The 18393-nt window shown below is 38.9% G+C and overlaps 1 protein-coding gene across 1 annotated transcript in view; it reads right to left on the bottom strand.

The window, feature by feature from the left end:
- Positions 1–18393, bottom strand: part of FRMPD1 (FERM and PDZ domain containing 1) — an 89811-nt gene that overhangs the window by 43684 nt on the left and 27734 nt on the right. Inside the window, exons 2-3 of the mRNA XM_087419468.1 lie at positions 4899–5057; positions 3988–4092 (exon numbers count right to left, since the gene is read on the bottom strand). Coding sequence (XP_087275594.1) covers positions 3988–4088 — 101 coding nt within the window. The 5' untranslated portion in view covers positions 4089–4092; positions 4899–5057. The remainder of the gene's footprint in view (positions 1–3987; positions 4093–4898; positions 5058–18393) is intronic.

Genomic DNA, 18393 nt, shown 5'->3' with positions numbered 1-18393 from the left:
AATTAAGTACTGAGAATAGTCATTTCATCACATCTGAGTAATTCCGCATTCCTACCATTATAGGCACCACTAGGCTTGCACCTACCCAGTCACACACACTCATTCAAGCTGAGTGCCGCTAGGGGAATTTGACTGATGATTGTAACAATAACCACTCACTGAAAATTGATTTAAAATTTAAGAAATCAAAGCAACTTTGAAAACATCCATTTTAAGATGCACTATAAAGCTCTAACATTACGCCAGGTTCATAAAAGTTATCAATTTGTTTAATAACATTTGGAAATGGAAATAGTTATTTTTGACTAATTTGTTCCTAGACAAGTCAGTTAGAGTCAATGATGAAGTTTAAATTTTATGGAAAAAATGGCAATTACAAGTAAAGCAAGTACAACTGGCTGAAATGATTGGAAGCTTTTAAGTCCAAAAAAAATAACAGGATTGCTCAAAGATGTATGTAAAATTATATGACTGCAGATGAACTTCTATATTTCCCCTTTCTGGACTATAGAAAACATTTCAATGCACTTCTTTCATTTCTTGCCCTGGCTATCAGGAAACTCAGAGCCAATGTTAGTACTCAAATGCTAGATCTTATGTCTCATTGGTTTGCAATCTATTTATAATATTTCTAGTCTTTATTTAAAATTTTCTACATGTTTTAAAACTGTAAGCCAGCAAAAATTCCTTTTGGAAGAAGGATGTAAAATTTAAATATATTTTAATAAATAATATAGTCCCTTGCTAGGAAAACCCTTAATCAATAGAAATGTATTGAACATCTATTACATACTATGCACTCTTCTAGGGCTGAAGATACTTTGTAAAACAAGACCATCATGGTCCTTGGTCTCATATGTGGCAGGAGGGTTGGGGGAGAAGGTCATACAATAAACAGGTGGGGGATGTAGACAATGAGTAGGTAAATAATGGATATATCACTATCAAGTGTGCTGAGGGGGTAAGTACTCTGAAGGAAACAAATGGGGGGACCCAGTGTGCCAAGGAAGCAGAGGAACAAGATGAGGCTGGAGAGTTAGACCAGGGCTAGATCATAAGGGACTTGCAGGCCGTGGCACAAGGGCAGGTGAGCCACTGAATGGTTTGGGGTGGAGTGGAGCGAGCGTGTGGGACTGGAGCAGTTTGTATTTTGAAAAGTCCACTATGGCTTCAGGGTGGAGAAATGGCTGGAGCAGAGAAAGAGTGAGTGACCACGGCAGTGCCCCTCCAGGGACAGAGAAGTGGACAGATCAGCCATATGCTTGAAAGTGGACTGACAGGAGCTGGGATGGGGTGGATACACAGTTCGAGGATGAGAGAAAAATTCAGGATGACTCCAGGTTTCGTGATCAAGCAACTGTGGTAGGTGGTACCATTTACTCTACTCTAGGTAAATTGCAGTTATTTACCCCAAACTTAGCTTTTCAGTTCTCTATCATTTTCAAGTAATCTGAGGACATCAAAAACCCATCCTGTATCAAGGTTGCAAGATTAGAGATGAGAAGCAATTTTAAAAAGGCTACATGTGATTTACCCTAGAAACACAGAAATGACATCTTCTCTGGACACTGCCAGAACTTTTCCTTCTTTTTCTTCTCTTTCTCAAGTACTTGGAAAGAAAAATATCCTAGATGTTTAACACAATAAGCTGTCAGGAAAATGCAGATCAAAACCACCACTTCACACCCACTGGGATGGCTACAATCAAGAAGATCATAACAAGTGTTGGCAAGGATGTGGAGATGCTGGAACCTCCATACACTGCTGGTGGCAGTGCAAAATGGTGCAGCCACTTTGCAAAACAGTCTGGCAATTCCTCAAACGGTTAAACATCAGGTTACACTACGACGCAGCTATTCCACTCCTAAGTATATGCCCAAGAGAAATGAAAACATATGTCCACACAAAAACTTTTACACAAATGTTCGCAGTAGCATTATTCACAATAGCCCAAAAGTGGAAACAACCCAAGCGTACGTTAACTGAAGAATGGACAAAGAAAATATTCCATAACCAAATATTATTCAGCAATAAAAAAGAATAAAATACTGAGACACGCTATAACATGGATGAACTGTGTACACATTATGCTAAGTGAAAGAAGCCAGTCACAAAAGACTACATATTGTGATTCCATTTATGTAAAATATCCAGAATAGGCAAATCTATAGAGACAGAAAGTAGAGGAGTGGTTGTCTGGGGCAAGGGGTACAGATTAGGGGTATTGAAAATGTTCTAAAATTAGATTGTGTGGTGATTGTTGCACAATTCTATATTTAGTATACACACACTAAATATATACTAAAAATCACTGAACTGTATACTTCGAGTAAATTTTATGGTATGTGAAATATATCTCGAAAAGGATGTGGAAAAAACCTCCTAGACGTCAATGTCACCAACTATTTACATTCTGTGAGAGAAGCAGGACATTAGAGAGTTCCAAGGTCAAATATTTACACAACATCAAGTTAAAGTTACACAGGTCTCTTTCCTGCAGGAATTCTCAGAGCCTTTAATGTGCTAAAATGCACTATGAATCACCAAGCAGAGGGGTGGGTAGAAGCAGGATGTGGGCTGCATCACTTCCCAAACACATTGGCCATGGCATCTTTAGTGGAGCAGCATCGCAGAGGACTAGGTGTTGCAGAAACCACTTTAGGAAACAACGTGCTTAGCAGTTTTCCCGTTTATTCACCGAGCACTACTTGACCACTTGCGATCTCCTGGATCTCGGTCACCTCCGGGTTATCAACTGAGGCCGATATTGTCCCTGCCTTCATCGAGCTTATAGTCCAGAAGACAGAACAAGGAAGTTCTCAAATTAAAGTTTTTCACATCAGGAGGAGCAAATGCCAATGCTGCAAATCAAATAGCATGGGGCCCCGTGGGAGAGATTAATTTTGACTGCAGGAACGCTTCATGGAAGACCAGACAAAGTTAGCATTCCAGCCAGACTTTGAACTGTGGGTGGGTTCTGGACACATGGAGATGGGAGGAAGAGATCTGGCCCAAGAGGCTAAGTCCAGGGGTGGAAGGGGAAGAGGGGTGCTTGTAGTTGCAGAACAATGAGTAGTTCATTTTAGCTAGAGTAGGATGTGAACAAAGCAGAGTAAGACAAACAGCTGTAAAGGATTGTGGGTCAATCGTGGAGAGCCTTGAATGTCAAACAAAAAATGTTTAAACTCATCCTATAAGAAATGGGGACCCATCAAAGGTTTCTGAGCAGGGGGTGGAGATGGTCCTAAACAAGTCCCTCTGTGAGCCTCAGGTGTTTCATCTGTACAATGGGGCTCACTCTCCCAGCCTCATCTCATCGCAGTGTGTGAGGATCAGAGCGCTCGGCTGCAGTCCTGAGCAGGGTTTATGGCTCAGCAGCACGACAGCTGTTTCCAGTTCCTTCAGATGAATGTGCGTCTCAGAAACACCTGACGTGATATTTCATCTCTGTGGCAGGGCCAGATGGGAAATCTGAGACAGAAAATGAATGCTTCGAAACAGAACATATTTTAGTTCTCTCGTAGCCATCAAATGAGATCTGTATTTGATTTCATTTTCTTTTGTTTGGAATGAAATAGGGACTGCAAGGGGGGAACAGCTGCTGGACACAGAGCCGGGGAAAGAGCATCAACAGCCAACTGCCTGACCCTCACGTCGAGTACTGAGACGGGGTGTGAGCAGTGTCCCAGAGAGTGTATGTGCATGAGTGTGCGAGTATGGGAGTGTCTCTGTAAACATGTGCATGAGTTTGCTGTGAGGGTGTCTGTGCATGCACGGTTAGGGACGCAGAGGGAAGAGCTGGAAGGGGGACAGACAGAAAGAGCCTAGAGCAAGATTGCTGACCTGTTTGCACTTCTCCCACCAGACGGCATAAGAACAAAGCAAGCGGAGACGGCGATCCCAAGGCGTTGCTGAGACTGGCACTACCTCCTCCCCCAGGGACAGCAAACCTTTACAGACAAATCTTGGCCAGCCCAGGAGCCTTACCGGGCCGAGCTGTCCCGGGAGCGCCGAAGCCATCTTGCCACCATTTGTTCTATTCTGTGTGCTTTCCGTGTCTGAAATAAACTGGTCTCCAGCTCTTCCATTTACCTAAGAGGAAGAAGAGTTTTCTTAAGACGCTAACCAAAATATTTTGAAGAGGATTCTGACAAATCACTATGACGCTTCCTGTATTTGCCCATTTTAAGACATGCTAATCAAATAAGAAGGGCTCGCCTTCTGTCTGAAATTAACATAAACAGGCACTCAGTGTCCACAGAGTGAACAACTTGAGCAGCCCTCTGCCCCAAGGAGTCCACAGTCTTGTGGTCGACAGATTGGCTTTATTTATTTATTTATTTTTTAATTTTATTTATTTATTTATTTTCCCCCCAAAGCCCCAGTAGACAGTTGTATGTCATAGCTGCACATTCTTCTAGTTGCTGTATGTGGGACGTGGCCTCAGCATGGCCGGAGAAGCGGTGCATCGGTGCACGCCCAGGATCTGAACCCCCTGCCAGCAGCGGAGCACGGACACTTAACCGCCAAGCCACGGGCAGGCCTGACAGATTGGCTTTATATCTTAATAATTTTATTTATTTATTTATTTTTCCCCCAAAGCCCCAGTAGATAGTTGTGTGTCACAGCTGCACATCCTTCTAGTTGCTGTATGTGGGACGCGGCCTCAGCATGGCCGGAGAAGCGGTGCGTCGGTGCGCGCCCGGGATCCGAACCCGGGCCACTAGCAGTGGAGTGCGCACGCTTAACCGCTAAGCCACGTGGCTTTATATCTTAAACAGTTAAACATAAGGATTAGGGACTAAAATAGATAAGGTTTCTCAAACTGTGACTGACCCACAGTAAGAAACACACCTTACTGCATGACACTCCCCCCGCCCCCAACTCTGTGTGCATACCTGGACAGCGCAGCTCAGCCTTGCCTGCACCAGGAACCACGTGCGCATGGACACATTCTAATCACATCGTGCCTGTTCTTCTGAGTGCTGCTTCTTTTGCTCAATATTTTATATTTAATTTTTGAATAGGTAATTCATTTTTATAATTCAAACCCTAGACTGTAAAAAAGATATACAATTACTGTATTGAGCACTTAAAAATTTGTTAAGAGGATAGATCTCATGTTACATGTTCTCACCACAATTAAAAAAAAACAAGATATACAGCGTAAGGTCTCCCCTCTATCCTTACCTGCCCCCACCCATCCAGTTCCCATGCCCACACATAATCACTGCTCTCCTTCTCTATTGTCTTTCCAGAGTTTCTTTATGCCTATACAAGCAAATACAAATACAGATTTTATATGTCCTCTTCTTAACACAAAGGATAGTACACTATACACATTGTTCTGCACCATGCTTTCTTCTGCTTAGAATACGGGATATTCTATCCTTGATATCTTTCCACATCAACACATAGAATGCTGCTTCATTCTTCTTGACAACTACTGAGTATATTGTATGAATGTACTGTAATTTAAAAAATAGTCCCCTCTTGATAGACATTTCAAATATTGCCAATCTTTTGCTATTATAAATAATACTGAGATGAATTATGTTGTACGTGTATCATTTTAGCATGTATGCAATTATATACCTAGATAAATTCCCAAATATTGAATGGCTAGGTCAAAAGTTATACATATTTGTGCCCAATGGATATTGACAGGTTACCAAGAAAAACAATATATGTGCTTGTGATTAAAGTTTCATAAAACAATATATATTTTTCTATTCTAGTTTATTTCACTTTTTAAAATACTAGTCTCAACTCACCAAATTAATTTCGCAACCCAATAAATAACCACACACAAAAAGGTATAACATTGGGAAATAACCATGGATACAAAGAAAAAAAAGAATTATAAGAAATTATGTGCTCAACACCAGGCAAACACATCTGAAAACCTTGATGACATGGATGGTTTTCAAGGAAAATATAAATGATCTAAGATGACCCTTGAAGAGAAAGAAAATTTTAAAAGACAATTACTACAGAAAAGAAAGTTGTTACAGAGCTATCCCCAAAAAGAGACCCAGGGACAGACAGGTTCAAAGGTGAATTCTTACAAATCTGTATGATGTACTTCACCCTGATAATTTTTGCTTTATTTTAAATATAAACTTTTTATTTTGGAATAATTTTAGATGTATAAAAAAGGTTGCAAAGATAATATAGAGAGTTCCCATACTCTTCATTCAGCTTTCCCTAATGTTAACGTCTTACATAATCATTGTACCTTTCTCAAAACTAAGAAATTAACATTGGGTCAATAGTATTGACAAAACTATAGACTTTATTCAGATTTTACCAGTTTTTCCATTAATGTTCTTTTTCTGTTCCCGGTTCCAATCCAGGATACCATATTGCTTTTAGCTAGCTTAGTTTATTTTTTCCCCAAATGTTATTTTAAGTGTTTATAGAGCACATAAAGAAAGCTTCCAAATTCTTTTCAGGCAGCCAGTTTAACACTGATATAAATTCTGATAAAAATAGTACAATAAGGTAAAAATACAACCTCTCGTGACTATCAAAGTAAATATCCTCAATAAAATATTAACAAATAGAATCTAGCAGCAATCAGCAGAGTCACAGTGGGATCTCCACCAGGAGTGCACTGACCAGGGCACCCACAGACGAAAGCAGGACACCCTGCTCACCACTTCGAAAGCCTGGAGACTTAGACTTTTCAGTCGATGGCAGCCAAATACAAATTAATGGACAAAAAAACATAGGCTGTGACCAAATATAAATTCCATTTAGATCAAAGGATGTGTCAGTCTAGGTTTTTTCCTACAGTGGGGTATCAGACCTGAATACTGCCTTCAGTTCTAGGCATCTCGCTTTTTGAAAATTATACAAGTAATAGAGAGAAGATTTCTGGTTAAACACAATGAACTGAAACAATGTCTTAACCTCTTCTCTTTCCTAAATCCTATAAATTACAGTAAATGAATAAAAATGGGATAAGCCCATAGAATAAAGAGAATAAGAGAGAAGACAATAGATGAGAGATGAGGGAAGAAAGAAATTGTTTGGAGGAGAGGTAACTGAGCAGAGCAATGGAAACAGAAACACGTGCTTTCAGAAGAGGATTCTGATGAAAAATGATCTGATCTGCCCTAAGATGGCTCTAAGATTCCCTAAGAGCAATTAGAGGCAGCAAGGGCAAGAGAAAGCAGGGATGAGGCATAGGGCTGAAAATATAGACACAGGTCTCCATAAGCAGCAATTGCTTTCACAGGCCCCACCCCACTGGCCTTGCCCACCTAGACAACCACCCCTTCCCCACCTCACTGGAGACAAGAGGCTTGTTCTTCAGAGAAATCGAGCAAGAGGGGCTTCAGACTTGGGGAGCCCAGGCACAACAGAGGGTGCAGGAACGAAAACAGAAGGCTTAAGTAAAATTCTTCCTGAATGATAAGACCTCCAGTTCCTTCCTTCACCCAGTTCCCAGAATACTGGCAGCTGGGACTTTTTATCCCAAGTAAGAGACTAGAGAATCCTTTTCTGGAGGACTGAACAGCACCAGAGAAAAGACCTTCAGATACTGATACTCTGGCAACTTGCTGCCAGATCATACTGCACTGAAATCTGTTAGTCAATGAGCCCCACCCATCAAACACAGCCTGTGATCCTTTGTTTTTAGTGCTTCCCTCTCACTCAGGAATGGACATTTGAGGAAAGCCTGCATTATGGAAAACATATCAAAACAAACAGAAGAACTCAGAAGAAACAGAAACAATGAAGGAAACAGAAGAAAATATTTTAATCTACAGGCATACCTTGTTTATTGCGCTTTGCTTTATTGTGCTTCACAGATATTGCCTTTTTTTTTTTTTTACAAGACCCTCCACCAGCAAAAAGATTACAACTTGCTGAAGGCTCTGATGATGGTTAGTATTTTTTAAGCAATAAAGTATTTTTTAATTAAGATATGTACATTACTTTTTTAGACATAATGCTATTACACACTTAACAGACTACAATATAGTGTAAAGATAACTTTTATATGCAGTGGGAAACCAAAAAATTTGTGTGATTCTCTTCATTGCAATATTCACTTTATTGCGGTGGTCTGGAACTGAACCCACAACATCTCTGAGGTATGCCTGTATAATTTAGGTCCTCAAAAAGATAATCTATTACATCCATGAAGGAAGAAGATGATTTTCTTTGAAAAAGATCAGAGAACAAGAATGAATACTTAGAAATTAAAAATCAGATAGCTGGGAAAAAATTCAATTAAAAAGTTGAGACATGTAGCTAATGAAATATTGTAGAAAGAGTAACCAAAAGCCAAAGACAGCGAAAACAGAAAAGATTAGAAATGTACAGTATTGATCCAGGAGATCCAATATTCATCCAGTATGAGTTCTGAAAGGAGAAAGTAAAGGAAATAGCGGTAAAGAAATTGTTCAATCATTCAACAAAATTTCCCTGAAAAACCTAAGTTTCCAGATCAAGAACATCTACTAATTGCCAAACATAATGAACGAAAAGAGACCCACAACAAGAAATAACATTGTAAATTTTCAGAAACTAGAAACAGAGAATATCTTCAAAACTTCCAGAGTAAAAACAGATCACACACAAACAATTGAGAATAAAAATGATATTAGACTTCTTAGTAACAACAATGGAAGCTTGCAGACATTGAAGCCATCCCTTCAAATTTCTGAAGGAAAACAATTTTCCATCTAGAATTCTATACCCAGCCAAACTACCAATCAAGCAGTAAAGACATTTTCAATTGTTCAGGTCTCAAAAAAACTTACCTCTCATATACCCTTTCCCAGGATAATACTAGAAGATATGCTCCAGCAAAACAAGGAAGTAAATAAATAAAGAAGAAATGGGATCCCAGAAATTGGGGATGAAATACAGAAAAGAGGCATAGGGAACACCCAGGATGACTGTGAAGGAATGTACTATGGTAACGCCTGTATGTGAGACCTAGAGAGCAACCTGTACAGACTGGTGCATGAAGACAGAGGTCTTAGGAAAAAGAATAAGAATGGATAGATTATCTGATGTGTTTGTGCAGAAAATTTCACTGAGAGGCTGTTGGAGCGTATGGAAAGAATTAGCAAGAAATACATGGAAAACTGAGCAAATCAAAAACAGGAAATTATGAAATCCAAGAAAAACAAAAAGTTGTACAAGAAAGGAAACAAAATCGTAGTTCACTACTTGGCTCAGCAATGAACAATATTTGTCATAATAATTAAACATTGAAAAATTATTTCTCAAAAAGAGTAATATAATAATGTCAGGAGGATACGGTGAAAGAAAGCAGAGTAGTGGTATAAGAGCTAAATTCTCATCTCCTGTAATAATTAGAATATGTCTAAAATTAATAAATTAGGAAGTAGTAATGCAAGCATATTTCTCAGAAATATGGAGGAAAAAAACAGAGGAAACAGCTAGAAGAGCTGAAAGAGGCTGAAATTAGAGGCTGGGGAGGAGGGAGGCAGGGACTGCCGAATTCTTTTATGAGCTCTTTGTACTATTTTGTGTGTGTGTGTGTGTGTGGTTTTTTTTTAACTATTTAACTATTTTTTGTGTGTGTGTGTGAGGAAGATTAGCCCTGAGCTAACATCCATTGCCAGTCCTCCTCCTTTTGCTGAGGAAGATTGGCCCTGGGCTAACATCTGCACCTATCTTCCTCTACTTTATATGGGATGCCACCACAGCATGGCTTGACAAGTGGTGCGTTGGTCTGCACCTGGGATCCGAACCTGTGAACTCCGGGCCACCAAAGTGGAGTGTGAAAACTTAACCACTATGCCACCGGGCTGGCCCCACTATTTAATTATTTTTAATTATTTTAACTTAATTTTAAAAATTGAATAAATGATTATAGTAAAACACAGAAAAACATAATGAAAATAAAATCACCTATAATCCTACCTCTCAGTTATCAGCTGTTAATTTTTCATACTTTTTCTATGCTTTTACACACTATATATTTTTATTAGAATGAGATTCTTTTCCCACTTAATATTTCATGATCATTCCATATTAACATAATTTAAGTATTTACATAATCATTTTAAATTGCTATATAGTATTTTCTTTGGCCATGTCATAATTTATTCCAATAAATCTGATATTTGTGCTCTTTCCAATTTTTCACTATTATAAAAGCTTTACAATGAACATCCTTATTCATGTTAAATGGCTACTTCCCAGGTATTTTCTTGGGATGAATTTCTACAAGTGAAATTATTGGATTTAAGCATATGTTCATTTTTAAGAATTTGGATGTGTATTATCAAATTGTTTCCAAGAAAGTACCAATTTGCACTCCTGCCAGGACACACCTTTGTAAACATTGAATATTATCATTTAAAAAAAATTTGCTAATAGGATGGAAAATAGTCTCTAATTATTGACGTAAATATAGAAGACAAAAGTAAATATCATCTATACTCTCACAAACATTGAATATTATCATTTAAAAATATTGGCTAATGGGATGGAAAGTAGCAACTAATTATTGGTTTAAATATACATATTTTGAAAAATACAGAAAACAAAAGTAAATGTCACACGTGATTCTATCACATTATTTTTTTATATAATTCACGTTATATACATCACGTTAATTATTTATATAATTAAAAATGATATTATATATATAATTATATTATTATATATATAAATTATATTATATATATAAATTATATATATATATTATATTATATTATATTATATATATAAATTATATATATATATATATATACATATAGCATCCAACCCAGTCTCTCAGGGGTTACCACTGTGGACAGTTTGGTGGGTATTCACACTAACTCTGCCCTAAATCTAGAGACCTCTATAACACATATTAAAAATTGTAGTCCACAAAATGGAATCATGCTGCACTCAGCGGTCTGCACTTTGTGTTTCTTAACCTGTGACTATATCATGGACATCTTTCCAGATCAGAGCTCATTATGGTTTCAATTTGAAGTCATTCGATTACTAGTACCTCTGAACATTTTTCATGCATTATGGCCATTTATATTTCTCTTTTGTTACTTCCCTGTTTCTGGTTTCCCCTTATTTTTCTACTGGAATGTTTGCCTTCTTGTTATTGTAAAAGCTCTTTTATAATAAGGATTATTTAATGTCCTTTTGCCAGGGACACAAAACCACATCATATTTCTGTGAGACTATGGAGGGCCAAGAATGTCAATTCCAGCGTCCTGACAACACAGAGATGAATCACAAAGGATAGAAGAATAAACGTCCAGCAAAGCCCACAGGATATTGCTTTCAAATATCATTTGCCTCACTCAGGCCTCACTAGGAGTGAGTCAGCTGGCAATTCTAGGATATGGATACTAACTTGGTTTGTCTTATGTCTGAGCATCAGAGTTTCAGCACCTTCTTACAGGGGTCTAGAATGGTAAGGAGACTTAAAACCAAGTCATATGAAGACACTGAAAAGTGAGAGAATGTTTTATTCAACAAAAAATGTTTATTCAAAAACAAAAATGTCCACCTCCATTCAACATTTGGAGGTGGCCTATATGATAGTGGTTCACACACAGCCAAAAGGCATCAGGTGGAAGACACATATTCCTCATGACTCTCAGGTGCAGAGCCAGGACTAACGGGGGAATGCCACAGGGAGGGAGACTCCAGCTCAGGCTAAGGCTAGACCTCTCTAGTGTTCCTAGTGATCCGAGGACGGAATGAGTTTTCTCAAGAATTAGCAAGACCCCGGTCACTGAAGGCAGTCAAGCAGAGGCTGAATAAGTAACTCTGCCTGGATATAGAGGGGACACTACATGGAGTACAGGGACCAGATGACTTCCGCATTTCCTCCGATCCATGCAGCTTGAGGTCTCCACCAGATCTAAGAACCAAGCAAGATGGTATTTGCTATAATCTGTCTTGAAATTCAAAGACCCACATCCCTTGGAGTAGCTGGAAATCCTGAAGTAACCACAGCACTGCAAGACACAAGATCTCTGACCTCTACATTGTTCCAGTCTCCAAATGACCGCAGAGTTGTCAGGGACCTCAGACACATCCATAAGGACTGAAGACTGTCAAGCCTTTCCATTCCTTCTGAAGGTCATCAAACTGCAGTGGTTCCTTATAGGGCATTGCTACAAAACTGCTGCCAAATACAATTTAGCTAGTTGATTTATATAAACATATATGGCTCTAATTAAAAGAATTGATTTGCATTATCTATCTGGACGGTGGGTAGGCACGTGCCTTCATCCAGGGATCCCAGAAGACTAAACACATGACTACATCAACCAAGCCATTAAAAGTGCTCCCTGACTCAGCGAGGTTGGACCAGGAAAGTTTCAAGTCAAGAAAATGACCTGCTAATGGTTTAATATCAGCCTCTGGGTTGCTGGGCTAATGGAAGAAAATAAGAGCCCAGATAACATCCAAACATTTGAATCTTCTCTACAATCCCACTGCCAAGAAGTCATCCGGCCTCTAATTGTGCTGTCTTCACTGTTGGACCTGTCTCATTGCTAGAAAGCTTCTTTACACAAAGCTGAATTCTCCCTCGCTGCAGCCTCGGTCCTCCGTAGTAGTGCTGCCCTCTGACCACTCCCCCCCACCCCTGCCCCCACCCCCACCATCCAGAATAAATCAGCTCCTGCTTCCATACAGAAGCCTTTCTGGACTTGAACATAGCAATCTTGTTGTCTTCAAGCCTCCTCTGCCCCAGACTAAGCATCCTCAGTTCCTTCAACAGTTCTTTATACGGCAGGATGACTTTAGATCACCTTCCTCTGGGCACACACCAATTTGGCAAAATCCTTTAAAGGGCATGAATCCTCAGACCTAACACACTTCTGGTTGTCCAAAGCAAAATACTATGAAAAGGCAAACTCTCTCAAAATATTTTGCAAATGAAGAAGAAGACTAAATACATCAGGGTTATAGCTATCTTAAAAGCAGATAGACAGTTAAGGATATAAACCCTTCAAGAGAGATAAGAGAGGTGATAATAAGACTTCAGGAAACTGGTACCTGCGATTGAGAAATGAAAAACATCAATGGAGTCAGCAAAAATGAAGAGAAACTGAAGAGCCAAAAATCACTTACACTCAATTAAAATTTTAAAATGAAACTGGATAGCAATTCAAGTGAAATTGTCAGACCTAGAATCAGATTGAGGATATTCAACCTACAAATAAGAGGGGCTAGCAGAGAAAAGAGAGAAGAAATGCACAAAATTATAATCAAAGAGTTAAAGGTAAATTTCTTGAGCTGACTAGTATCTGTTTCAAATATAAAGAGCACAAAAAGCAACTCAGATAAATCCCTCAAGGAAGGCTCCTTACACATCAAGTTCTTATACTTCGAAGATTAAAGAATCATCCTTAAAACTTGTTTTAAAAGCGGAAAAGAATATGATCATTTGAAAAAGAAAAGATTAGGTTCATACGTTTTGCAGCATATTATTTAGGTATAGACTCACGTTCATTATTTTTCTCTCTGAGGAACATAAAAGCTTTACAAGTGATATTTGAGACCCTGTTCTTGAACGATATCCCTGGGAGTCGTTCTGTGATTTTTTAACCTACTAGTGAAGGTCTTTTGTCAACTTAGTGGATTTTTTTTCTTTCGCTATTTCTTCTCTCTTATTACACTGTCAGTAACTTGAGCATAGAGACCATGTCTTATCTCTATTTATTTTCTCTCAGGACCTGTCACATAGGCTCAATAAATGTTTGTTGAATGAGTGAATGATTGAACAAAATTAAAATAAAAGCAGAAATAAACTGGAAAATTAGAATAAAGTTTCACTTAACAAACACAAAGTTAATGTGAGTTTTTAAAGATTGACAAAACCAATAAACCACTGGTACAAGTTGTTATTAACAAAATGAGAAATGAGCAAAGACAAACACTAGGGAAAAAATCCCAGAGAGTGCTACACATGGTATATACAAATAATTTAGATAAGCTAAGTAATATGGGTGACTTTGGAGGATATATTAGGAAAGTATCTTTCTCGAGTCCTCCTGGTAAATCCTTTCATTTTCCTGAGGGGCAGACTCCTGGGTAACCAGGTCAGCTTCATAGAACGGTGTCTCCCAAGATTTCCAAATCAATCCTTTGGTATGTAAGTGCATTCTTACCTATCAAGGGATTTTCCTAGACCAGTTCCTTGGGCATAGTGGAAGACATACCTTTCATGTAGGGTCTTAAAAGGAGAAGACTCTAAGACCCATACTGGAAGATAAAAACAGGATTCTCACCACTGAAACACCCTGGCAGCCTATGGGGCCCCAGAGACTGAGGGGTTGATGTTAGTCTTTCCTGGATGTGCTGAAGATTCCATTTGTTAAAAAAAAAAAGATCCAATTCACTAAACACACATTCACTGAAAAAATACTCAGTGCAGGTGACCAAGGAAGAGAGATGAGTCAGATACAGCCCCCACTTCATGAAAGGGTCAGCCCCCTTTCTGCTCTCTGCCTGGTGGTGAGAAGTGCCTGGCAAGGTGGTCAGAGTATGCAGCTCATTTATTCTACGGTTTTCACAAATTACTTCTGTCTTCAGCTACCCTAAGACTGATCAACTTCAGGAAACTGAGGCAGTACAACACTTTTACCCCAAAAACAAAGAACCAGAACTAAAAAATCAAAATAGGGGCTGGTTGCATGGCCTAGTGGTTAAGTATGGCGCGCTCCACTTTGGCAGTCCGGGTTCAGTTCCCAGGCATGGACCTACACCACTCGTCAGCAGCCATGCTATGGCGGCGACCCACATACAAAATTGAGGAAGACTGGCACAGATGTTAGCTCAGGGTGAATGTTTCTCAGCCAATAAATAAATAAATAAATAAATAGAAATAATTTTGAGTAAATCTACACCTGCAGAAGAAATTTAGAAAGTGAATTAAAAAAAATCTATGAGAGGCCGGCCCGGTGGCGCAAGTGGTTAACTGCACGTGCTCTGCTGCAGTGGCCTGGGGTTCTCCAGTTCGGATCCTGGGCGCGCACTGACGCACCGCTTGTTAAGCCATGCTTTATATGGGCGGCGTCCCATATAAAGTAGAGGAAGATGGGCATAGATGTTAGCCAAGGGCCAGTCTTCCTCAGCAAAAAAGAGGAGGATTGGCATCGGATGTTAGCTCAGGGCTGGTCTTCCTCACAAAAAAAAAAAAAAAAATCTATGGGAAAAATACCCACTTAGAACTTGATGCATCGTCGTATTTATCCAAGAATTATATCAAACTCTTCCAAAAATTAATAAACAATATTCTTCAACAGAGAAAATGACAGCATGCTACCAGCTCTTCTAATAATGCAAAGATAGTTCTGAATTTAAAATCTGACAAAACTTACACTAAAAAGGGACATATAGGTCAATCTCACTCATGAAATACTCACAAAATTCCTAAATAAGATCCTAGCCAGAAAATGTTAATTGTTGAAGCTGGGAGATGGGTATGTAAAGTTCATCTTACTATTCTCTCTACTTTTGTGTACATTTAAAATTCTTAATAAATTTGTTTTTTAATTTAAAAAGTTACTTTCAGCAAAATACAGAAAAAACACAGAGAATAATATGACATAATCAAGTTAGATTTATCCTAAGAAAGGAAAGCTCAATTTAAGGAAAACTATTAATGTATTTTATCTCATAACTAGAAAAAAATAATAAAGTAGATGATCATATTATAAGATGTTGGAAAATCATTTGTTACATGTAATCTAATCTCTGATAAAAAACATAAATATCAGGCAATTCAATATTATTTTAGAAAGAAAAATAGATGCCTTCCACTTAAAAGAGAAAATAAAATTACAATGTTCATCACAGCATTAGGGTTGCTAGCCAGTGCAATGCAACATGAAAGAGAAATGAGAGATAAATACAGCAAAGGCACTTAAACCACCAATGCCTACAGGTGGCACGATTGCATATGGGACTCAATTTCAAAAATCAGAGATAATAAATAACCTGAGCAAAATTGTTCAGTTGTGAAGACTTAGGAGACTTTATGAACAATTGCAAGTATTGGAATGGACTGTATGTGTAAAAGGAGTCAGGACTTGTTCTGAAGGGCCCTATGGTAACAACTCATCTAAGCTCAAGAAGACAAATTTGGACTCAATGTAAAGAATTTTTCTCCTTAATTTTTCTTAAGGAAATGTTAAAACAAACACAAAAGTAGACAGAATAGTATCACAAATCTCCACGCATTCGTGGAGTTAGCTTTAACATTTACCCATTTTGCCTATCTTGTAAAGAATTTTCATAATCACAGCTATCAAAATAGCACCAGGCTGCCCTGGTGGAGAGAGAGCTTTTCATCACCAAGGTGTACAAGAAATACAAAAGATATCAGCAGGTCAGGGATCCCATGGGGGACAGTCAAAACAGGATGGGGGACTAGATGAATATGTGCCTTCCAAGCCTGAGAGTCTATGATTTAGGAGGTGAGATGAATCTACATTGTGAGCTGGTCTGGGCCAGATCATAAATAACTTGAAAGCAGGGTTTTTTCCATTTAGTCATCTCTGGATCTCCAGCTCCAAACATAAGTAGATATTCAATAAATTCAATAAGTGTTTGTTAAATGAATAAATGACAAATAATGAATGGAACACAAAATAGGATAGTGGAGCTTCTACACATCAGTAACAAACAGAAAAAAATAATAAAATATAAACCTTCTTACAACACCTAATCTCCAATATACACAAGGTCCAAGGACATAAACCAACTGTTGACACAAGAAAAACACAAGAAACCAAAATGCATGGCAAATATCTAGCCTTTTGAATAATTTTGAATAATGAGAGAAATAAATTTTCTCTTAAACTGCTACAAACAAAACTGTTAAAACTTCTTGACCTTCCTCCCTTGGCTCCTATGACATCGGTCTCCTCATTTTCCTCTAGCCTCTGGGACTACACCTACTCAGCCTTCCTGGCAAACTCCTCTTCCCTCCATCATCTAATTGTAGGTTTTGGTTCTTATCTCCCTTCTCATCTAAATGAATGGTCCCTATTATTTCTAAACCAGTGGTTCCCAAACTTCACTGCATATTAGAATCACCTGGGGAGCTTTTAACACTCCCAGATTGCACCCTAGACCTCTAGATCAATTAAACCAGAATGTTTGGTGGGGCAAGCCAGACACCGGTAGTTTTTAAAGACACAAACCCCCCCCCCCATCAGTGATTCCAATGGATAGCAGAGTTTGAGACCCACTGCTCTAAACACTCTCTATGGGCGGTATCCTTTACTCCCACAGTTTCAGCTGCTTTGAGAACCAACTGCCTCTATAGAATCTCTGATAAGATATCCTATAAGCACTTGAGACAGTTATACCTAAAACAGAATTCACCATCTTCTTTTGCTCCACTCCTCAAGTCCCCTCCTCCAAGATGGAACATCTTGTTGAAACAGACTACCATTTAATTCTCTAATTGCCCAAGTTAAAAATTTGGGAATCATTCTTGACTCTTTCCCCGTTTCATGCCCCACATTGAACCAGTCACCAAGTTCTATTGACTTTGCTCCCAATTATCTTAATTTCTCACTTTCTCTCCCTTCTGAGTGCTACTGCCATAGTTCAAACTTTGATTCTGCCTGAAATACCTCCTAGCCAGTCTCTCAGATTCTAGATGTACCCTCCATCAATCTATCCTCCTATGGCCTCTGAAGTGATATAACATGTAATCTTAACCATGTCACTTCTATTTTCAAAATCCTTCAGTGGTTCTCCTTCATCTTTAGGATAAAGTCTGAGCTCAAGAATTACAATAATATTAATAACTATATTAACAATACTACCATTTACTATGTGCCAGGCCCTGGGCTAAGCAATTTACATGCATTATCTTATTTAATACTTATTACAATCCTCATTTACAAAAAGGAAACTGAGGCATGGAGAAGTAATCTGGCCAAGAGCACACAGCAAGGAAGCAGCAGAACTGGAACTCCAAATCAGATCAGCTTGCTTGCCTCTGGGGCTGGACTCAACCATCCATCCCACTGCCTCCCTCCCACCTGGGGTGGCAGTCAAAGCCTTTTGTGATCTGGCCCCGCCTACTTGTCTGTCTCATCTCCCTCACACTGTGCACACCAGCCAAACTGATTTACCCATTACTCCCTAAACAGGCTCTGATTTCTCACACCCTCAAGCCTCTGCAGATGCTGTTTCCTCTGCCTGTTCCATACCCCCTGCCTATCACCTACCAAATTCCTAGGCGCACATCAAGTAGGCATGGGAGTACACTGGACTAGCACAGAACACTTCCTTCTCTGGCTTGTTTTCTCGTTTGTAAAAACAATTGCAATGATCGCTGCCCAGCTATGTTCCAGGGTTAGTTTAAAGCTTACATTCCATTATGTTGTGACAATTCTTTGAAAACTATAAAGTTCT

This window comes from Ceratotherium simum, chromosome 29, assembly GCF_057802395.1.
Source record: "Ceratotherium simum simum isolate JZ-2026a chromosome 29, ASM5780239v1, whole genome shotgun sequence".
Lineage (NCBI taxonomy): Eukaryota > Metazoa > Chordata > Mammalia > Perissodactyla > Rhinocerotidae > Ceratotherium > Ceratotherium simum.
The sequence above is the reverse complement of the archived record's forward strand: the minus strand, read 5'-3'. Positions and strand labels throughout refer to the sequence as shown.